A 23901-nucleotide genomic window follows, 5' to 3' on the forward strand; every position below is an offset into this window, starting at 1 on the left:
TTGGTTATCGAAAAACCTGTTTGTTTGACATTGAGAATCTTGATCAAAATAGACCACAGAAATCTGCTCAAATTTCTAATTTGACAGGCCGGCCATGTGGCTCCTACATTCTGTTAACAGTTCCTCCTTGTCATCACCCAGCCCTAAGCACATACAGTACACAGTTTATGGACTATCTGGGATGATGTATTTAGATCAGATTGAAGAGATTTCTTCTGTGTTTTACCTTTGTTTGTCAAGTTTGGGGGATCTATTCAAAGCTCCTGTATGAAAAATTGAAATTCAAAGTGAATGCTTTCTAATGGGCCTTGAGTGCTAATTGTGGTAGGGTTTGAAACGCTTATCTACCTTTGGTCTATCAGAATCCACAGTTCCCTCCTGCCTGTCTGCCCTCCTGCCCACCGGCCTGTGCCCGCACAGGCTCTTTCACACCCCTTTGTGTCCCAGCACCTTCCGCATTCTCCAAGTTTCTAATCCGGCCTTCTCTTCTTCACATGCCCTCTAGTCATCCTGTTTGAGGCTTTTTGCTTCCCCTGCCAAGTCAATGACTCTCAGCTGTGATTCTAATGTAGCCGGCTTCTCTGAACTTCAGGTTCAAGGTTGCAAATGCCAAGTGAATTGCACTTGGATGTACTGTAGATATTTCAGTCTCCCCCAAACAATTTATTATCCACCCACAAACGCACTCCAGGCCACTCCCCTTCCCTCCAGGGTTCCCTGTGCCCAGGAATGGCACCACTGCCTGCAGCAGCACCACATGGGATGCCCTGAGGGTGGCTGATAGCTCCTCTTCCTCATCTTTCTCACCAGGTCTCTGACATGTCTTCCGCCCTCTTCTTTCCTCACGGCCTTCATTGACACTTTTCTGCATTTCTTGCAAAGCCTCACTCATTCATTTGATAAGCAAAATGAGGGGCTCTTCTGTTCTAAGCATTTAACTAGGTCCTGGAGGTGAGAAGATGAGTATAAAATTCAGCTCATCATCCTGACGTGGTGCAGATCACCCTCCACCTGGTCACTCTATAACCCTGGGCTATAAGGCTTGGATAGGAGCCTTCCAGTCTCCCTTGACAGGGCCCCTGAGTCCTGCATGGTCCGCTGCCATCAAGCCTTCCGCCTGACCACTGTCTCCTGTTAGCCAGCACTCTGGCTAATGCCTGAGCACATGGGCATGGACAAGCCCAGCCCGTCTCCTCCTCTTCCAGGAAGTCCTCTGTTGCGTTGTCTTCTTTCACCTGTGATTCCTCTTGCTCTGAATAAGAGCTGATTGCTTCCTTGTTCCTCTCTCCATCATCTCCTGGAGGGAGAGTACTTAGGGAACTAGGACTGTGCATTATTCACTGCGGTGTCCTCCGCACCGAGCAAGATGCCAAGCAGGTGGCACTGTCTGAGCAAATGTTCTCTGAAAAGAAAGGTTGAGTCAGTGCTTGGAAAGCTGTCACTTGGAGCACATTTAGAAGCCCTCTACTAGGCATCACTTTTCAGACAATTCAGTGCCATAATTTTACTTAAAGGTTGGGGAAATTTAAAAAAAAATTTTTTTGAGACAGTCTCACTTTATCACCCTCAGTAGAGTGCTCTGGCGTCACAGCTCACAGCAACCTCTAACTCTTAGGCTCAAGCGATTCTCTTCCCTTAACCTCCCAACGAACTATAGGCGCCTGCCACTATGCCCAGATTTTTTTTTTTTTTTAAGAGATGGGGGTCTCGCTCTGGCTCAGGCTGGTCTCGAACTCCTGCGCTCAGATATCTACCCGCCTCAGCCTCCCAGTGTGCTGAGATTTACAGGGGTGAGCCACCGCACTCAGCCGGGAAGTAAATTTTTTACTTTTTATCTGATTGTAAGTAATTGAAGGCCTTTTGCAGTAAAATGTGCACTGCAAAATATGCATAGAGTTTGAGGCTAAAACTTGAGACAGAGTTTTGCACTTACGTGAATGGGCACACATCTGTTTTGCTAGACCATTAAAGGGCTTTAAGTGAGAAGGTTGAGGAATCACTGGCCAAGATCGATCTTAGGCCTATTGAGGTTGAAGAGCAGTTTGCTGCACTGAACTCCTGTGTGGTCAGCACAAAAATAAAAACAAAAAAGGGAGTCGCCCCACTCTTGAAGCCAGAAGATGCTTACTGAACAAAGAAGTGCTTCCTATATGTGCTGGACAGTCATGAACGACCCAGTTTTGAAATTGTGTTCCCTGATCTCCTCCCTTGACCTTCAGCTCAAACTCAGAGTGCCCTCGTTGTGCTGTCTGTCCTGGCAAATCTGGTTGTATGGTGCCCTACGGGTGAGAGATGCTTCTCCTGAGATTTCCTCCAGGAACCTTGGCCTTTAATGCTTGGGGAGGAGCTCAGACCTGGGGCCAAAGGAAAGCTCCTTAAGGAAGGAGCTCGGGAAGGCCCATCTCCTCTCGCTACACTAGTTTTCTTACTGGCAATTCAGCAAAAGGCTTATTTTTGACTGTCTTGTTATTTTTTCTTGAAAGCTATAGGCACCTTATTATGCCTTTGCATATGTGCCAGAATTTTTTAAACTTCAAATGAATGTGGCAGATGTTCATAAAAGTTTAGAAAAAGCTACCATAGGAAGACTTTTTAACCATTTTTATGGCACTCAAATTTGTTACACAAAAAGAAATAGAAATTATAACCTAGTGTTCTCATTTGAAAAAGGGTTCTTTTGCGGAGAGACCCAATTCCAGGCTTTGGGCTCCCACAGGATGCTGCTGCTATTTGTTAAGTGGTAACCTAGTCACCTTAAAGAGTCCACTTTCTTTCTAAAGTGACAGGTTTATACCTGATCGTCATTCTTCTCTCCCTTCCTTTTTATAGTCTTTCTCCCATTTAAGCAATTTGAGGCTAGTGGCAAGTTAGCAGAATAGCCAAGGAGGGTATTGGCATAGACCTAGTTTCTTCTTGGAGAGAACGATCATGTTAGCTGGCAGCTAGGAAATCCCAAAACACGGCCAAATTACACAGTGACTGTGTCCTTTCATTCAAGTGATCTCAATTTACTTCAAGAAACATTTATGCAGCCCCTTTTCTGTGCCATCTCTGGTAGCAGATGCCAGGTCGTGTCTGGTAGAGGGTGTCTCTCCTATTTGATAAATGAAGACTTTCTTCCCCAAGCCTCATAGATGATGCTTTGTGTATGGCCCTCAGAGTGATATGCGGGATTCCTGGTGGCAGGGTGGTCAGGAAGGAGGAAGGAAGGGCGATAGCAAGGATGCAGTTCCAGAGAGAGGCTCGGGTCAGCTTGTACGCGAAGCTCCGCTGATACCCAGCAGCAGTGAGGGACGGGAGTTAGAATGTGGGCTCCAGATTGTAGACCCCCTACTTCCTGCTTATGTGAGCTGGGACAAGGAAATTGACCTCTGCCTTTGTTTTGTCACCTGTAAACTGAGGGTAGTGGCCGTGTCTCCCTTACAGGCTCATTGAGAGGACCCGGTGAGATAATGTGAATCAGATGCCTAGCACAGTGCCTGGCACGTAAAGAGCTCAACAAAGGTCAACTATCGTTGCTGTTTTCATTTCTTTATTGGCCTTAAAACCATTTACATTTAAAGCTGATGGCTTTGAAATTGTGTTTCAGGAACTCTTAGGTTCCCAGGATCATTTTCCTCTTTCCCTAGGGACAGGGAGTTTCAACAAAATCCTTTTATACCTGCCTCGTTTCCTCCTGGTTTGCAGGGCACAGGTACCACACCGGGGTTGAGAAGGACACTTCTGTAGAATTTGACAAGTGTCCTTGGAGACCTCTGCCTGACCACGTCCATGCCCTGTTAACTTCAGGCCCGACGCTTTGTCTTTCTGTGTCTTACTTTCTTCCTCTCTGAGAGCTGCGTCCTGTTTACAGACGGCACATCCCACTGTCTGGCATGTGGGGACACAGTAGACCTTCCTTTCCACAGCCATGACTGAATTGCCTTCTGTGTACCAGGCATTGCGGTATAAAATGGGGAATGTGACGTAATCTCTGCCTTCAGAATTTTGTCTAGAGCAGAAGCATACAGTTAGGAAGTAATGGCAGTGAATTTGGGTTGCCATAGGCCCTGGCAGGAGAGACACTGACTCTGAGCCTATACTTCTCAGGGGAAAAGAAGACTTAAATTGGAACCTAGCAGATGAGTAAGACTTAGGGTAAACCAGGGGAACAGGAAACAGCATCTACAAAGACACGAGGTGTAGACTCGGGGGCTTTCCAGGAATTGTGAGTAGTTCCTTCTCTGATAGGAGCATAGAGCTGAGCTGGGCAAGCAAGGGCAAGCCCATCCAGGGCCTTGGAAGCCGTGGTAAAGAGTTTGAACTTTATAGGGCAAGGGAGAGCCATTGAGGGGTGTAAATAGAGGAGGGATGTGGTCAGGCCTTCTCCTTCTGGGCCATTAGAAACACAGTCCTTCCATATAAAATGCTTGGCAACTACTTAACCATGTTAATAAAGTAAATTGATATTTATAAAGATCAAGGTAATTCTTAAGGAAATTGCACACGAGGACCACGTGTATAAAATTCAGATGCGTTAGCATCCCAAACCTGAGCTTCTGAGTGGTTCCTTCACTACCAACCGATGGCAGAGGTGTTTGGAGTGATGACTTTCTTCAAGGTTTTAAGCACCACTTTTACTAGATTTTGTCTTTTCCTCTCTGTTTTCAAGTGCGTTTTATGGATTAGATACTCTTTCTACACTCCAGTTTAAGGGTATAAATTTAGGCTGTATACTGAGTGGTAGTTCCAGGCAGTAGGAACGGAGGGAGTGAGACCCAGGAACCAAGTTGGCGGCTCCCAGCGACGTCTCCCAAGCAATTGCCTGAGCCACGCGATGGGTGCACAGTGGTGTGGGGATGTGGGGGTGGGGCACGGGGAGGCTGGCCGGGCTGACCAGCCTTTCTCTTTCTCACCATCATCATCTAGGAAGGCTTAGCCATGCGTCCCTAGAAGCCTAGTCTTACAAAAATACTAAGTGCTCGTAACAGCACCGAGCCACCATACGAGGGACAGCATCCAGGTACCAAATCAAAGCTCATTTTAATCTCTGGAATGCAGAGGCCACTTTTGTCTGTGTCTGCAGTGGAGCTCCCAATTGAACTATGGGGCTTTTACACAAAATAATGGGAGTCACTTATTTACAGACAGGGAAAGTAATGGGTTTTTTTTCCTTTGCATTTCAAAGAACCTATTTTAACTAGTTTTTTCTTTTCATTTTTCCCCTGGGTATAGAAAGTCTTTAATCCTTTGTTCCCTTGGGGATTTTTTGATATTTATTTTTGAACAGTTTCATAGTGAGTGAAGAGAGTGTTTCTTGTTTACCATTGTACTATTTTGCTGCTTCACAAGACTCCACGCTTAGACAGACGTAAGATGTAGTTCCCATTTGCTGATGCTGCAATGGATGCGGAACTCAGCCACAATCAGAGTCAGGTATAAAGTTGACTTGTATTATGTGTTCTTATAAGAACAGAGAAATTCTATATAAGATGTGTTAGTGCTAAGTGATCATATTCTTGCTTTATAAGAAGGTGGTAATTTGTATGAAAATTCTGACCTGGTAGTTTTGGTCACAGGTTAATGGGGAGAACTTGGGCAAGAAAAGAGGGCTGGGGCTCAGAGCCTGTGGCTCGAGCAGCTAAGGCACCAGCCACATACACCTGAGCTGGTGGGTTTGAATCCAGACTGGGGCCGCCAAACAACAATAACGGCTGCAACCAAAAAATAGCCAGGCGTTGTGGCGGGTTCCTGTAGTCCCACTTACTTGGGAGGCGGAGGCAGGAGAATCGCTTGAGCCTAGGAGTTGGAGGTTGCTATGAGCTGTGATGCCACGGCACTCTACCTAGGGCGACAGCTTGAGGCTCTGTCTCAAGAAAAAAAAAAAAAGAAGAGGGTTGGGTGGAGACTTTGACATCTTCTTAGTACGTTAGTGCCACACACTATTGGGGACTTTACCTGTTGTCGCTCTTGTGCCTGCCTCAGACTGTGACGTTGAAGGTAGCCACACTTACAGATGGGGAAGCTGAGGCTCTGAGAGGTAAAGGGCATTCAGCCCTCTGTATGTATAACATCCCACATCCGTGGGTTCAACCAGCCACAGGTCAATAATATTCGGGGGGAAAAATAAGAATACAATGATAAAAAATATACAAATATAAAACCAATATAGTAGAACAGCTATTTACATAGCATTTACAGTATAGTAGGTATTATAAGTAACGTGGAGATGATTTAAAGTGTAAGAGGGTGTGTGTAGATTATATGCAAATACCACACCATTTTATGTGTAGCATCTTCAGATTTTAGTATCCATGGAGTGTCCTGCAGCCAGTCACACATGGATACGGAGGGACAACTGTACTCTGCACCCAGCTGTGAGGGATTTGTCAGCCCTGTGTACCCTTTCAGCAGGCTGTGTGGATTATACCTGGCCCCACCCCAATCCTAGGCAGAGGTCTCCACCTGTCCCTAACTGAGCTTTTCCTGCTTTGTCTTGTATACTGGGGATCTGGGTGGGGGAAAGGAGGGCTTGCAGCTGGCAGCCCCATGCTTCTCCAGAGACCAGCGCTGAGTCTACTTTTGCGCAGTTACTTGACCCATCCAATACTCCATTCTCATATCTATAATAAATTAAGCTGATAGTGTCCATTTTAAAGAGTTGTGAGAATTAAATGGTACAGTGGATAAGAAGAGATTTTTTGTTTTTTAAATACCAGCCTAAACATTCATCTTCATAGTTAGTAGTTTAAAAGTAAGAGGTAAAGGTTAGATCTATGAAGCCCTGGAGATGGCTTGATTTTGTAAGGAAAATATTAATTGGACCGTGGCTTGGTTTCCTGGAGTTTTCTTAGTGAGCTGTATATTATCATGCATAATCATCACATGTGTGTCTCTGTCATATCCAGAGGATTCAGGGTGCATATACAGCAAGCTCTGTTCCCCGTAGGCCCAGAAGAAGGCCCTGGAGTTAGCTGATGATTCCCCTAGAAGCTCTCTCCTCTTTTCAGTGGCATTTGCTTTTAAAATGAATATGATTCTTAAATACCACTTATCCTAATGTTGGAATTCGTTTACTATAAAACAATTTAAAGCTCTAGTAGTAATTTAAGTAATCAAAGGGAACAAGTACTTCTGGTGGAGTTAAGCGTCTCTTGCAGTCAGTACATTTTCAGTCTAATTTGTGGTGACTGAAATGTTCTCTTGTGAGATGGGATAGCCCTTTGTTACAGATTAGAAAAACTGAGTAATTATGAGGGAATCCCAGTAGAAAATGCGAAACCATCACTGATGCTTTTGTTTCCTGATTTGCCTATCATCACTTATGTCATTATGTGTAAGTTCCATTTAGCAATGTTAAAATTGACTTCAGACGAAATTTAACGTTTATAAATTGTTGCCAAGAGAAGCTTGAACGATCAAGTTCTGCCAGATGAAGGTAAGGAGCAGCGTGCAGGGGACTGTAGTAGAATGGAAAGAGCTCTCGGGCTGGAGTCATATATAGACTTGGGTTCAAATCTAGCCCAACCACTAATAGTCAATTTAAACAAGATCCTTTGTTGGAAGGAAAAATCAGTTTGTGAGGAGGAAAAGATACAGTTACTACACCACACAGTTTGGCTACTTTGTACACAACTGCTGTTATGTTATTCTCTTAAGAGACGCCTGTTAGAATTCCTACAAATAATCTCAACCATCGAATGAGGTTCTGTTACACTAATGTACATGGCACCTTGGACATATAATTTCTAATTGTCATCACTTTGAGGGTGGTTCTCCTGTTTTGCAAATGCTTATGCTAAGGTGCCTTGTTGAGCCTCATACTCCTCACTTAAAATATAGGCAGAATCCCTGTTTCATAGGAATTTTTACGTGAAGAATAAATGAGAAAATACATGAAAACACCCAGATTGGTGCATGGGACTTCATGAGCACCTGATCAATGGAAGTGATTATCGATGTTATGTGGGTGTAGCAATGATCTATTTTTCTTTAAAAAGGTAAAAGACTCACCTACCTAAGATTGACTCTGCTCTCTTTTTCAGCCTCTTTATTTTTTTAATGAGTGACTTTTTCTAAATTGGCATTAGCTTAAAGGCACTTTTAACTGGGCCCAGCCATGTGGGTCTGGTGATTTCTTTTCTTAAACTCCTTGCAAGTGATGAGGGGTGGAGCCACTGTGGGAGCTCAGAGAGCAGCAGCGTGCTGATTGAAGAGCCATACCCTTGGCCTAGACAAATCCCACTTGGAATCTGGGCGCGTGTGGTTTTGTTTAGCACCAGGCTCGGCAGACTCATGGTATGGCTTTGTGACCATCAGGCGTTTGTTGTTGATACGTGAGGTCACCACAGTAGGGGTGTTTGTCAACCAAATTAAACTTCCTCTTAATGACCTAAAATAATTGAGTCGGAAGGCCTTTAACTGGGCCAGGGCAATGTGTAAATAAGCTGAAATCTGGCAATTTTTGCACAACTAGTGTGTTGTTTTGTTTTTGTTTTACTTTTGTTGATAAAATGTGGATAGACCACAGGCTTTTGAGGCAGGCAGTGGGCCTGAGGTTGAATCCCAACTCCACCATTACCTCTGTATTTTGAGCAAGTCCCCGAGCTGCTGTTGGTGTGTGCCTTAACGTCCCTATCAGCAAAGTGGGGACCCCCTTTGTAAAGTGGTGCCAGTTAAAAATAATATGGCTAATGCGCCATGCCCTTAGTAGGCCCTCACCTGATAGAGATATTCTTATTGATATTCCCAACAGGCATCTCAAGAAGATAGCTTAATAATAGTTTTGTACAGAGTGGTCTAACTGTGATGTGTGGTAGCCATATTGTTTTTTCCCTGCTAAACTGATTTCTCTGTAAACTGCTCTGTGTACTGCATTGAATATCCATACAGGAAAGTGTCATTAAAAATGGAGTATATACATATGGGTTGATTCTCTGCTGATTTCAAAATGAATTTAAAGTTGAATATTTAAGATATATGCCGTTAAGCTACAAAAGAAATGGGTTTTTTTCTTTGCCCATTGGATTCAGGCATCAATGATCTAAATTCAGGCCTTTGCAGTCAAAGCTTGGGGCCACTATGCTATGTTTATTTAGAAACAAAGACATTGGTTTGGGGCTTTTCTTAAGTATAGTGAACAATAGCATTAAGTTTTGTTTTGTAGTTAGAAGTTACCAACATCCCAGAGAGTAGTTTGTCTTGTTAAAATCCTTCCCAAACCCAAATATCTGACAAAAGCTGAAAGGTGCTGACTGGAGCTGCTGACACCCTGGACACTTCCTTAGGCAAATATTGTTATCTGTTAAACCTTGGTGCGTGGGAGGCAATCGTTTTGAAGGATGTAGTGGTAATAAGCTTCCATTCTCCCTCTTCAGAATTTTGACTGCAAATATTTTGCACTGACCGAACGGGTTAAATTATGAAGCTTGATAAGTACATATGCACATTACCCATCCCTAGCTTTAGAAGAAGGGTAAAAAAAAGAAAGAAAGAAAAAGATAGCTATGATTTTTGGAAGTCATCCCAATTTTTAAAAATAAGAGAATTTGGACATTTTGGCATATGGGGTTTTTTAAATGAAATTTCATGGAACTGAAAACAGTCAATTTTAGGTTTCCAAAAATTGTTTAGATTTTCGCTGGTATAAATTTGCTGCACATGGTTTTGGGGAAGTTCTGAGAGATGCATTTGGGACTTTGGGGTTGGGTTTTGTTTTTTTGTGTGTGTGTGTGTGTGTGATTTGTGATTGTGTTTTAAAAGGTGATTTTTTTTTTTTTCCTAACTTAAAGTTTAAATCGGAGGAGAGAGTTCCATTTCTAAGGGCAGTTTAGGGTAATGGCTTCATGATGCTTTGCTGAACAACTGGACTTGGGCTGAATTACTGTGCCTCATTTCTGCACCGTTTGGACACTGCGCTATGTATTCCTCTTCCCCACCTTGGAGTTAGAATCTGCAGGCTGAGGGATTTAGGCTGTTCCATTAGCAGCAGCTGCTGGTGACAAGCACCCCGAGAGTCACCTGTGTAGGGTCAGGCTTATTGCACATCAAGGTTCGACAGTGTCAGTGTAGGAAGAGAGGGAAGATGCCCGGGAGGGGGCTCCAGGCCACCTGCCGTGTGAAGATCAAAGGGTTGAAAGGTCAGAGGGCACAGCTCCCTTAACCATATCTGTCTGTGCAATAGCTATTTCAGATTGTAAATCTTGGCGATTTCATTAAGTCCTCTTGGCTGCTACTGGGGCATTGCAATAATAAAATTTTATATCAGTTGCCTTTCCTGCCTCTGGCAGCTGGCTGATATGTTCTCTCAAGACGGGGGCGTCTTTATGAAAACATTTCCTGGAATGATGGGAGCACCACTAATGAAGCTTCAAGTTGGGAAGTTGGGGTTCGCAGGACCTCATCCTCTGGAAGTGTTTTCTTGATGTTGTTGTTTGTTTGTTTTTCTAAGAAAAAAATCCCATTTGGATAAATCCCTTTTAGCAGCCATTTAGATTTATGTAGCGCTTCTCTTCTGAAAATAGGTCACCAAAATATTACCTATTGCTAACTGTTTAATCTCACACGCAGGAGTAAGCCTCATTGCTGTTGCTTACTAAATAGCCCCTGTCCTAATGACTCCAGGGTCCTTTCTTTGGGTCAGCCCCGAACAACTATACAGGTATTAATTCCCACTCAGCAGACCTTTTGGGCGTTTTTAGTAGAATATGTCTCTTGAATATGATTTTCCAAGTATTTTTCCTAGATCTTAAAGTTGTTATGGACCTTTAGGGCTCCTTGGCTCTTGGGTAAGACAAATCACAGTAATAGCTGCCCCTTTACTGCCCATATGTTTAAGACCCCCTGTAGTTTGTTTGAAAAGTTAAGAGATTTTCACAGTGAAGGTGCCATTTCTGAAATTTAAAGTGTTCCTTTTCACCGCGAGATAAGTTCACTCTGATTAAGTCCGTAATGCTCACTAAGCCATGTTTATGGGGGCAATAAACAATGTTTCAGCATGCTTGTTAAATTGGGTTTCCAACCTCTCCACTCTTTAAAAATTGACATTTCAAATAAAAGGCAGGTGGAGATGGGAGTCAGGGTTTGCTGTGCTTAGTGATGAATGAATGGTGGCGAGTAGTAGTTGTGTGGGAGGAATGAAGCCCAATTTTACGGTGGGGTGACTCCAGATCATTTGGGGACTAGAGAATCAACATCCCCGTACACCTCAGTGAAACTTTTAAATTCAAGTTTCGCAGTTTCAAATTGGATGGATGCTATTTTGAACTATTGCCAGATGCCTAATACTCGTTTAATTTTCACAAGTCTGGTAGTAGTGGCTCTATTTTACAGATGAAATTTAGGCACAGAGAGGTTAAGTAACTTGTCAAAAGTCACACAGCAAATAATTGGCAGGACAGGGTTTCAAACCCAGTTACGTCATGGTGTAGACTGCTTTGGTGTCTGCAGAAGAAAAACATATTTTGGCTTTGCTTTTAGGGTCTGCTTGCTACTGTGCTATCTAGCACTCTGATAAGTCTGCCCATGGAGGTTATAAGAGAAGTAGGTGACATGGTCACTGTCCTGTTTGAACACCAGACTTTAGGGTCAAGGCACCCCAAGCTCAAATCTTAACTCTTTTATTACTCTGTGACCTGGGGCAAGTTACTTCACCTCTTGCAACTTTAGTTTGTTCTTCTGTACAATGGTACAATGATGCCTATTCCACAGTATTGCTTTGAGGACATTTTAAAATAATATATTCAAAAATATAGTATATTTTAAAATTCTATAGTGTTTTATGGGTGCCAGTGGTAAATATTACTGCAATATCTGTGACTATGGTAAGGTTAAAATGATCATTTTAAGGGCAGAATGATAGCACACAGAAAAAGGTTTAGGAACATCACTAAACAAGCTGTAATTGAGGGCCAAAGTATTTACTGTCCACTGTGCTTGGCTTAGGGTTTAGAGATAGCAGCTTGCTCTGGGACCTTGAGTAGTCAGGGAAGGTTTTCTTTTTTTTAACTTCATAGTCTTAATACCCTTGCTTTTATTTTTATTTTTTTTGGCCCGGGCTGGGTTTGAACCGGCCACCTCCAGCATATGGGACCGGAGCCCTACTCCTTGAGCCACAGGCGCCGCCCCAGGGAAGGTTTTCTAAAAGAGCAAGATCTGTTGGGAGGCTGAGGCAGGTGGATTGCTTCAGCTCACGAGTTCGAGACCTGCTCAAGCAAGAGCAAGACCCCATCTCTACAAAAAATAGAAAAACTAGCCGGCATCATGGCAAGTGCCTGTAGTCCCAGCTATTTAGGAGGCTGAGGCAAGAGGATCCCTTGGGCCCCAGAGTTTGAGGTTGCTATGAGCTCTGATGCCATAGCACTCTACCCAGGACAACAGAGTGAACTCTGTTTCCCAAGAAAAAAAGAAGAGTAAGATCTGGCATCTGGCAGGGTGGAGGTAACATGTTGAGTTGTATCTGGGCCATGCTCCCTGTCTCATGAATCACTCTGCCATCTCATCTCATTTTTGTACTTTGCAACATTGGGAAAAGGTATTGGCACCTTCTTTATCCTATTTTACACATGAGGAAAGTGAGTTTCTGGCCATGGTGAGGTTGCTTCAGTTTGAGGCAAAACAGTAGCAGAATCAGCAGCATGAATGGGCTCACCTCTTTGTTCTGGAGGGTAGGGAGGAGGCCTGGCAGGATGGAGGTGCCGTGTTGGGTGGGCCTGTAGGTGCTCTGGCAGAACCCAGCTCAGGAGAGCCAAAGCTCGGCCCTGACTGAGCTTCTGCCCGACTATGTGAAGCATGTGCTCTAGTCTGCGGTGTCCCCTGTGATCTTCTCAACAGTCCTGAAGGTAAAGATTGTGACTCCCAGCTCACAGAGAGGGAAACTGATGCTAAAAGAGGCTGGAGCCCCTCAAGTTCAGAGCTTCTGCTTTAATGGTCTCTGTTTCTTAAGACCCAGCACAAAGTTAATGTGAATGACTGGCCAAGTGAGTGAGTAGACGGATATCCTAGGGACGGGGTGGTCAGGAAAGGAGCCACTGGAGAAAAAGCCCCTTTCTGACCTGGCTTGAGAATCCCTGGGCTTGTTAATGAGAGTCAGTGCTTATTACCTTGCAAGGGGTGGATTTGGCCTGACCTGGGAGGTGCTCACACCACTTCCCTCCCCTGCCAAGCTTCTGTTTCTGTTTAAAGCACGCTGGGAAATTCCAGCGGTGTTTTCAGGGCTCCTCTGAACTGTCAGGCTTAGATTTTTAATTTTGTGGAGCAGGAAGGAGCAAATCAGTGACTCCTGGCTCCAAAGAAAAGCCACTACGTTTATCAACTGCTTGGCAGCTCAGTGACCTTTGGGGTCTGAGGAAGGGAAGGAAAATGTCACTCTTCCCTCCGTGTGTATCTGAGATTTCAGGAGGGAATAAAGAGTTTAGAATACCTCAATGTTTGCTTTTCCTTTCCTGTCCTTTCCACTTTCGCTCTCATTTCTCTCTCCTTTCCTCCTAGGAGGCCACCAGCTCCCCATGCTGTTCTTTGTTACGTGCTCATATATATGCGCATGCATTTGAGCACACGCTATGTGTGCTGTGCAGAGAGAACACTGGCTCGTGGAACCCAGATTCAGATCCTTTTTCTGATACATATCGGTTGTAAGAACATGGGCACATTATTTAATCTCTTTGACCTCAGTTTCCTCATCCATCAAATGGATATGATGGTGTAAAAACCTCTCTCTCCTTAGGAATTTTAATGGCATCTGGGCCAGGTATCAAACTAATTCGGGGCTTCATTCACCTGGTATGCACCTACTAGAGGTCTGTTACAGTGCAGTTGTTTGGTATGTTTCCGTTGGTTGAAACAGTGTGTCAGAGCAAATAATGCCATGCATTAGGAAATACAAAGGTACTGCTGTTGAGCTGGATTCAATGCCCAGTGCCACTACTTCTCAGCCTGTGTCTTTGGACAAGTTATTCTACCTCTCCAGCCCTCGGCCCTCGGTATCCTTCTCCCTCCACTGGAATGTCATGGGGATTAAATGATACCCAGAATGGGTGGGGCCGTGGAAGGAACAGAACAATTTATGAGCAGAATTACTAGCGGCCAGGGTCGTGCTGTTGTAAGCATCCGTAAGATGATGCGTACAGAGCATGGGACGCAGTCCTGGCACCTGCCGGCCCTTGTCATGCTCGCTGTGGCTCCGACTATCACGTGACTGTGGGAGTGGTCAAGAAACAAATAGTCCTTTGGAATAACATTTTGATTGAAAAATTATTAAGATATAATTTTTCGTTTAATTTTAGTCAATTTTTCTATCTTTCAAAATAAAAAAAGAAAGCTGCCAGGAAGTCATACTCCTGTAGTCACACGTCAGGAGCCACATCAGCGGTGCCTCTCTCACAGAGGGTCAACTTATACTATACTTTGTTTGAACAAAAGCAAAGCATTTCATGGGCATGATAATGCTCTGATTCACAAGGATGCTGACTCTTCCCATAGCCAAGTGTGTTTGCTGGAAGTCGGCTTAGACCTGGCCGCCTTTGCTTGGAGGTCCAGTCACTGATCCTACGTGCTGCTTCTGGGACTGTCTTGGCCATGAGAGATTCGCTCATGATCACCAGCTCCAGGTGTCACCCTTATGGAGAGAAGTCCCGCCTGTGGTCCACACCAACACCTAGGCAAATGGGAACATGATCACATAGGACAAAATATTTCATTTTTTTTTTTTTTTTTTTTTTACTTAATCCTCATACAACCCTACGTAGCAAGCAGTGCAGATGCATTTTGTAGAGGAAGGTTTAACTGGGTTTAAATAACTTGCCTGGGATTCCGTAACTAGGAATTGAAGATGATGAAATCCCAAACCCAGTCTGTCTGACTCAGGCTCCCTGGTCCTGCTTTTCCAAACTAAGCCTACTCAGGACTGCAAAGGTCCCAGGAGGTCCCCAGTAATGTAGCCACTTCACTCTTTACTGACAGGAGGCAGGACAGATTGGAAGAAGCAACGTGTGTCCTGGAGGTATCTATTAATTCATTTATTTGCCAAAACAATCCAATGAAGTCTGTGTTATTTGCTTTTTATAATCACTTTATGGAAGTATGAGATTTATAGGGATCCTAATCCTAAACGCACAGCCACAGCTGGGTACAGCTGCACATGCGCATAGTCCCAGCTATTCAAAAGACCTAGTGGGAGATCACTTGAGCCCAGGAGTCCAGCCTGGACAACTTAGTGAGACCCTGTCTCTAAAAAATAATAAATGTACAGCTAGTTGAGTTTTTACTGGGTAGACATACTCCTGTAACCAGATCAGCTAGATCAAGAAATAAAATATTACCAGCCTCCCCCCACCCTGCCCTAAGCCAAAACCTCTCTTCTGTCCTATTCTTATCAGGTCCCCTCCAACCCAAGGATAACCACTGTCCTGGCTGTCAGTGCTATTTTCATCTCATTATACTGATAAAGGCTCACCAAGAGGCTAAATAGGTTGCCCAACGTAGCACAGTTTGAACCAGAAGAGTCAGGATTCAGACTCTGGCAGTCAGCTCTACAGCACGTGCTCACAGGAGGCACACAGGAAGAGAACAATAGGGCTGGGCATAGGGGCTCAGGCGTGTAAGCCCAGCACTCTGAGAGGTTGAAGTAAGAGGATTGCTTGAGGCCAAGAATTCAAGACTAGCCTGAGCAATAATGGCAAGACGACATCTTTAAAAAAGTAAGAGCATGGTAATAAGCTCCTGTAGTCCTAGTTAACCCAGGAGGATTGCTTGAGTCTCAAAGTTGGAGGATGATAATGCCAGTGTACTATAGCCTAGGTGACAGAGGGAGACAGTGTCTCAGAAAATAAAAGGATTAGTGATCATATAAATTTTAATAGCATAGAAGCATAATAGTAGTAGAGTCTCATTAGCTTTTGTCTTTGCTCTTTTTTTTCCCCTTGAGACAGTCTTGTCGCCTTTGGTAGAGTGCTGTGGCATCATAGCTCCCAGCAACCTTAAACTCTTGGGCTCAAGTGATGCTCTTGCCTCAGCCTTCTGAGTGGCTGGGACTATAGGCACCCACCACAACACCTGGCTATTTTTTGTTTTTATAGAGATGGAGCTCTTGTTCTTGCTCAGGCTGGTCTTGAACTTTTGAGCACAAGCAATCCTCCCACCTCAGCCTCCCAGAGTATTAGGATTACAGGTGTGAGCCACTGTGCCTGGCCTATACCTTTGCTCTTTTTTTTTTTTTTTTTTTTTTTTTTGGCCGGGGCTGGGTTTGAACCCACCACCTCCGGCATATGGGACCGGCGCCCTACTCCTTGAGCCACAGGTGCCGCCCTATACCTTTGCTCTTAAAATCAGCTGTTTAAGTTCTTAGTCTTAGAACTCTACTCATTTTATTGGCATAACTTTCTACATTCAAGGATAAAACTTTTAATAGCCCCACATTTATTGATGACTTATTGCAATCAGGTATTGTGTTAAATTCTTTATACATTATCTTACTAAATGCTCACAAAACAGCTGTGCAGTATTGTCCCCACCTTACAGATAAGAAAACCAAGGCTCAGAAGTAAAGAACTTGGTGAGGTTACTCAGTATACAGGCAAGGCTTCAATCTGGCTGTCCTATTCCAGAACCCACAGTCTTAATCACCATGCTAACTTCTATCTCCGTGTCCACTGTGAATTAATTCTACACTAATTAATCATGATAATTTTACACAATTGTTATCATTGCCATCATTATTGTTATTCCCATCGCACTTCCTTGAGCAGACTCCAATTTGCTTACGTTGGGCTTGCATCGTCCACGTGGGCTTATGTTGACATCTGCTGCGAGGCCTGCCAAGAGATTCACCGAGTGCCGGCTCCTTTGCTCCACGCATGTCACCTCACCAAGACCCACACCCTCCATCCTAGACTGGGAGCCCTTCCCTCAGCAGCAGTCAGTCAGAGGAGGCAGAGGGGAACTGGGTCCAGCCAGGTGGTCACTGCAGGCTCCTGACCACTCTTTGGGTCTGCTAGATCACAAGCCAGTGTGAACCTTTGCCCTTAATGTTATGGCCTGGTTCTGAGTCCTACCTCTTGTTACTAGCTGCCTAACACCTTCCTGGATAGGCAAGATCACCTATTTTCTGTGAAGGAGGCTGGTGTGGTTTTAATGAGTGTAGCTGATAATATTTATTTCAGAAGGGGACTCACTGGTTTTCATATAACCAACTACAGAAAGTGAGGTACAGTGAAGTCTCGGCTACATGGGAGTCACCAAAGGTGGAGTGATTCTCAAGACCTCACTTTTGTGTAGAGAAGTATATTAGCATCTCTAGGGATGTTGGATTTTTATATCTATTCTAAGAGAGCATGAACAAAAAACAGTTACAAAAGCAAATCCTGGGCTAAACAATAAAGAAAGGGCTCAGAAAGCCAAGCCCCCATGTGGTGACGGTCCTGGGAAGAACTACCTGTTGGGCCCCATCACTCATGCTTGTTATCTTTTACAGTCTATTGTGATTTTATTCTGTGTTCTGGACGTAGTACTCATGTGATTATCAGTTTCATTGAGTTGTAATTTACCTACCATAAACCATCCATTTAAAGTGTATGGTTTAATGAATTTTGACAGTTTTATATGCTCATGAAACCACCATCATAATAAAGATATAGAATATTTTCATCACCCTCAAAAGATCATTTGTTTTTACTTAACAAACACTTATCTTGCACGCCCTATGTGCCAGGCACTACTCTAAGTACTTTAAAATATTAATCCTCCTAACGAGCCTATGAGGTGGACACCAGCATCGTCCCCAGTTTGTGGAGGAGGAAACTGAGGCATGGGAAGATGAAGCCACTTGCTCAAGTTAGCACAGCTGTTAAGTGGTGGAGATCGATTAGAACTCAGGCAGCCTGGCTTTGGATCTGTGCCCCTCATCTCCGGACTCTGCTGCCTCTCCTCATTCATCCATTTTTGAATTGCCTGCTCCAGGCCAAATATTAGGGTAGGAGCTGAGAGTACAAAGGTCTGGCTCCCAATTCCAAAGAGCCCCCAGACTAGGGAAAGAATTGGATACTTTCATAAGTAACTCTAGTTCGGCATGTTATTCCAATTATGTGAATAAATCAGAAGGGGGCCCAGGTCAGACTCGAGAGTAAGGTCAGGCTGACCTCTAGGAGCCATCAGAGAAGACGGGACAGACAGGCAAGAGAGCTTCCGTTTGTTGAGTGCCTATTAGGGATATTCTGAGAATCTTGCTGAGTCTTCTACATACATTAGCTCGCCTAGGCCTTACAAGAGCTCTGTGAGGTAGGTACTAGGGTGATCCCCATTGTACAGATGAAAACCTAGAGGTCTTAAGAGGTCAAATGAATTCCCGTGGGCAGCCCCGCCTGGTGAGAAGCCATCCGGAGGTCATCCTTAGCACCCACCTGCTCACAGCTGCCCCAGCCACCTCCCACATTATGAGTTTTCCCTTTCTGGCCTGAACCACAAAGGTCAAGCTAAGGCTATCTGTGACAAAGCATAAAGGGAAAACCATTCTTTATTAATATATATGGGAAGGTGCCATTTTCGTGTGTGTGTTTTTGTATGTAAGAAATGCCATTTGGAAAGCCAGTGTGCGTGTCAGGGTTGGTTTTTTTGTTTGTTTTTTTTTTTTTTTTTCCTTTTTTTCATTCTGAGAAAAAGCCTATCGAGTCTGGTGGGGGAAGGGTTTGCAGCTGGCAGGAGCTTTGGCATATGTTGTAACTAAAAAGAGAGGGAATGTGTTGGTGGGACAAGCTACCGGAGAGCTGTCTCGGTGTGCTGCGGTACTCGTAAGTGTTTTAATTGGGTAGGGTTTTGGAGGACTATTTTGACATCTGCTCGTGTCTTTGCTGATTTTTCTTCACTTAGAGTAGGAAACACAAGCTGTGGATGAAATGACTTTAAAATAATTGGAAGTAAAGATATCTATCTCAAAGTCGAATCTGAGAGGGATACTTTTTAAGAAGTGGAAACTAAATCCCACTTCTAGGAATCCATCCTCAAGCACAAAGCTTTATGCCTGTAGATTTCATGACAATATTATCTGTAATAATTTCTTTAAAACTAGAAATAACATCCAACAACATGATTGCAAGAGGGACTTTACCTAACAATTGCAATCAGCATAACCTGGCTTATTGTACCCTCAATGAATCCCCAACAATAAAAAAAAAAAAAAAAAGTAAAAAAAAGAAATAACATCCAACAAAAAAGGGCTTGATTGAGTTCTCTTCTGTGTAGCAAAACACTCTGTAGTAATTAGTAATGATCTTTACTGACTGAGCTTTTAATGAAGGGGGACATTGCTTACATTGTAATCAGTGAGGAAATCAGTAAGAATCATTTAGAATTATTTCGACTATCTTATAACACTTAGAGCAGGAAGAATATGGAAGAAAATATACAAAAATGTTGCCTCCAAACAGAGGGATTAGGGTAACTAATTTTCCTCTGTGAACTTTTCTGTCTTTCCCATTCTTTTATAGTAAGTAGGCATATAGAATTTTTATGACACAAAAGGAAAGTATTATTTTGTGTAAGAGAAAGCAGGCCCTGAGAGTGTTCGTATAACTGCCTTCCCTGGACAGATATTCATTCTCAAGTCCGAGCAGCTGACTTTGGGTTATCTTCAGGAAAAGGTAAGCTTTAGAGTCAGACTGTGTTCAGAGTCGGCCTGGCCGCTCGCTGGCTCTGTGACTTTGGGCAGTTTGTTTGACCTCTCTGAGCCTCCACCTACTCAGTCTGGCATGGAGGCGCTGGTGTCTCTCCTGCAGCATGGGTAAGATTAAATGAGCTGGCACCAGCAACAGTCCGGCTTTCTTCTCCATCAGCATTTCCCATCCCCCACCCCAGTTTGAGTTTTTCTTGCTGTTCTTCGTTCCCTTTGTTTCCTTGATCCTTTCAGGGATAGGGCACCATCCGGCTGAGCTGGCCTCTGATTCTTTCCTTGGGAACACTGAGCTTCAGGAAGGCCCTTGAGTCCATGCCAGCCCCTTTGGAAGGGGCCTTGCCACCAGGAGGGCAGCATTGTCTTTTAAGAGGAAACTGTGCCGACCCAGCTCCTGCCTGGAGCCCGGTGCTTGGGGCATTTTGGTTACTAAGGGGACCCTGGCCTGCTAAGTCAGAAAAAAGGGCCAGGTTTTTTCCTATTCTTCAGCCTGCTGCCATTGTTGAAAAAGTAAACACTTCACACAGCTTAACCGGCAAGTCCTCCAGCCGGAGTGGGAAGAAATCAAAAGCCTATTGCAGCTTGGTGGTGGAGAGCCGACAAGGGCCAGTCTGTGCTGCTGGGGCCCACGGGAACAGAAACAAGGCCCGATTCTGGTCCAGAACCAACATCCCACTCACTAGGCCTTTCAGCCTCTGAGGCCTCTCTCCAATGGCCATTGCCTCGTGCCCCCTTCTGTTTGGGACTATTTGGAAGGTCAGATGAGGAGAAATAGGTGGTTCTGGGGGCAGCAGCCCTCAGCTCAGCCCTCAAGTCCTGGAGTCCTCGGCTGAATTGGGAGCCCCCAATTGCCCTTTACCTATTCTGTTTCTTGTGACTGTGCCTCAGCCTCCCAAGTGAGAACTCAAGCAGTTACCAAGAAGGAGCCAAAAGGATTTTTGCCCTGAGGCCAGAGCTTTACAGACTGGACTGTGGCTGCTCTGACTAAAACCTTCCCTGTGCCTGGCACTGTGCGTATGTTACCTGTATTCCTCCAGCAGCCCAGGGATTGCGGGGTCAGGGGGTGTCACAGTTAGCATTGCAGTTTATAGAGGAAGAAGCTTAGTAGACACGCAACCTTGGGCAAGCTACTGTACTTTTCAGAGCCTCAGTTTCTCATCTCTGAAATGGGAATAGTGACATCTCTAGCTGCGCTAATGGAAATGGAAGACTCTGTGTGGCAGTGTCTATCTTATAACACTTAGAGCAGGAAGAATCCTGGGAATTCTTCCTGAATTTGGGAATCCTCAAGTGTGACATCTGTGAAAAAGGTGGTTGTTGATGCTACTTTTGGAACTTCCTGCTAGCAAACAGCTAGGCATTTAACCTGTGGGGTTGCAGAGTGAGGCAGGTAAGGAGCCCTGGACAATTCACTGTGGGTCTTAATGTTCTCCTCTATAAAAAGTATTTGTTCTTTGCAAAGCAAAAGTGCTGTAAAACACTCATTATTTGTATTTGTATAATATCAGACTTCACAATTTGCTGATATCTTTTTTGGGGACGGAGTCTCACTATGTTGCTCTCGAAAGAGTGCTGTGGTGTCACAGCTCACAGAAACCTCAAACTCTTGGGTTTAAGTGATTCTCTTGCCTCAGCCTCCCAAGTAGCTGAGACTACAGGTGCCCACCACAACACCTGGCTATTTTTTTGTTGTAGTCGTCGTTGTTGTTTGGCAGGCCCAGGCTGGATTTGAACCCACCAGCTCTGGTACATGTGGCTGGTGCCCTAGCTGCTGAGCTACAGGTGCTAAGCCTGCTGATATCTTTTTACCCCATAAATAAGACAGCAGTTAGTATGAGTGTTGGGGTTTGAGGGGAGAATCAACTTGTAAGCTGGCAATCTTATCCTCCTCTGTGACTCTCAGTCTATAGTTAAGAACCTAGGAAATGTTTATGAATTGATGGATAGGTTTGTGGTCTAGCCCCTAATGGCCAGCAGGGGGTTGAGACTCTGATTGTGTTAAGTGGGTGAATTCTAGGATTCTGCTTCCTGGGAGTGTCTTTTCAACCCTAGGAGACATCTGATCAGCATGGCTCCACTCCCTGCTGGAAGGAACTTGGAATGTTCACTCAGTACCCAAGTTCTGTCCTAGGGCCTGGGGTTTGAGAGCGTGAACGTCAACAGGTGTTAGGGATCACTTACCACGTGCCATTCTGGCAAATGCTGGTTGTTTTGCAGTGGTGAGGCACTCACACCCCAGGAGGGGCCGGCGAGCAAAGGGGTGCTGGGGCTCAGAGTGACAAGGGCTGTGTGGAGGTCAGTCTCACTGAGCATATCTGATGGCAAGGCCTGCGGAGGCGGCTGGTCCTCTGTTACCTCTAGCTCTTCCCTCACTTCTGAGCCTCATTTTCCTCACCTTACGTACCAGGAGGGTAGTAATGTCCACTACACAGGGCATTAGAAGAACTGAATGAGGTAAAGTAAGCACAGAACAATAACTAAAAGGCTCCTAGTACATTGTCATTTTAATTGTCCATTTCCAAGGCATCGAATGTCTAGCTCTGTTGCTAAGCCTACACAGTGCCCTGTGGTGAATTAGGAAAAGGCATCTGCCCCTCTTCACACACTGAAGTCCCTCAGCAGGCACTCAGGTTGCCAGATTTTAGGCCCAGCTTGGCTGTTCGGGCAGCCGTAGGGGTGCAAACCTGCATCGTCACATGCAGTGTGCTCAGAGAGTGATTCACACTGAAATCCATCCCTCATGTAGGGCTGACAGTCTGGCCCATTGTATGCCCATTGCGCTGGTGTAAAATGCCTCCTTTCACATCCACAAGTGTCCCTCCCGGTTTGGACAACAAATTATAGGATCTTTCTACTTAAAGAGGGCAAAATAAATAAAGGCACAGTTCTAAAGTTTAAGACTCAAAAAGGAATGACCTTGATTGTGATGGGGGTAGGAGTATTGAATGAGGTTGGGAGTGGTGAATGGGCAGGGGAAGGATGAAGTGGACTCTAGCAACAGATAAATAAAGTTAAATAATGTGATCAAATTGAAAACTCAGGCTATACACTGTCTTATGCCAACACAGACCGGGAAGAGTTACTAGCGATTTGGAGAGGGAAGAACTTTTATTCTGTCTATCTTCTCTTCACCCTTCTCCCATCACCAGACTTGAGTACCTCGTGAGCCTGAGTCTCTCTCACCCTTTTCATTCCTGTCTCAATAGAAATGGCCAGAACCTTGGAGACATTACTAGCTGGATTTCTGGGAAAACTAGACCAAATTGAAAGTGTGAGCTTCCTACTGAGCATTTAAGGAAAGCATGAACAGCAGACCATACACCACATTCCACACTCAAGAATGACAAGTCCAAAAGGGAGATGGGCAAGCAGGCTTTGGAGAATGAGAGAGAGATTGAGTGTGGGTGTCCAGAGAGCCTGGTTGTGTATCAGAGTTCCTGGAGACAGAGCTTTAGACTTCAGCTTTTGTTAAGAAATAGGTAGGAAAAAAGTGACGATGGGGTGTAAAGATCTCTCTTACTATCTAGCTGTGTGACCTGGGGCATGTTACTGAGCCTCTGTGACCTGCTTTTCACTCCTGGGACTTGGGATCACACAGGCTCACAGAGGTTTTGTGAGAGCTAAATGAGCTAACAAATGTGAACCACCTAACGTGGGGCCTGCTGGGGAGTAGGCCTTTGTCAGATGTCACTTCTCTTCCCTCGTCCCCTTCCCCAGAGAAGGCCGGGGAAATGTGTGTCCTGATGGCACTTCACTGACTTTCTCTTCTGGATTTTTTTCCTTGCAGAAAGTCAGAAACATGGCCCTGGATGATGTCGTGATCCTGAACGTGGACACCAACACCCTGGAAACCCCCTTTGATGACCTCCAGAGCCTCCCAAATGATGTGGTGGGTAGGGAGCTCCCACAGTGGAAATGAATGTGACTTTGGGGGTTGTGGAAGGAGGGACAGCCGCTGCCTTCCTATGGTTTGTTTCCCTGCTCCCTGCGGAACCTTTGTCTCAGTGTAGAAAGTTAGGTGGGGCTTTGTATTTGAGTCTTGGTTTGCTCTTCCGACTTTGATCGGAAAGACTGTGATGTGGTCCCCATGTCTAGACACCGCCTCTGTCTAGGAGACCCTCTTCCCACCTCTCTCCAGCACACGGTCATCTCCAGAGACCAACAGATCCTCTGAGTGCCACCACAAAAAGCAGGTGGGAAGGCCTTCCATGTGAGTGACCTGGGATACTTCAAACTTACCTTTTTTACCCCCTAGACCACCATCA

The 23901-nt window shown here is 44.7% G+C and overlaps 1 protein-coding gene across 9 annotated transcripts in view; it reads left to right on the forward strand.

The window, feature by feature from the left end:
• The window catches only part of DENND1A (DENN domain containing 1A), a 536096-nt gene that overhangs the window by 325048 nt on the left and 187147 nt on the right, over window positions 1–23901 (forward strand). For all 9 annotated transcript variants that reach the window (XM_053562936.1, XM_053562903.1, XM_053562912.1 and 6 more), the window contains one exon: window positions 23424–23525. In XM_053562936.1, the coding sequence (XP_053418911.1) occupies window positions 23424–23525 (102 nt within the window). The remainder of the gene's footprint in view (window positions 1–23423; window positions 23526–23901) is intronic.

The sequence above is a fragment of the Nycticebus coucang genome, chromosome 2, assembly GCF_027406575.1.
Source record: "Nycticebus coucang isolate mNycCou1 chromosome 2, mNycCou1.pri, whole genome shotgun sequence".
In the NCBI taxonomy this organism is placed as follows: Eukaryota; Metazoa; Chordata; class Mammalia; order Primates; family Lorisidae; genus Nycticebus; species Nycticebus coucang.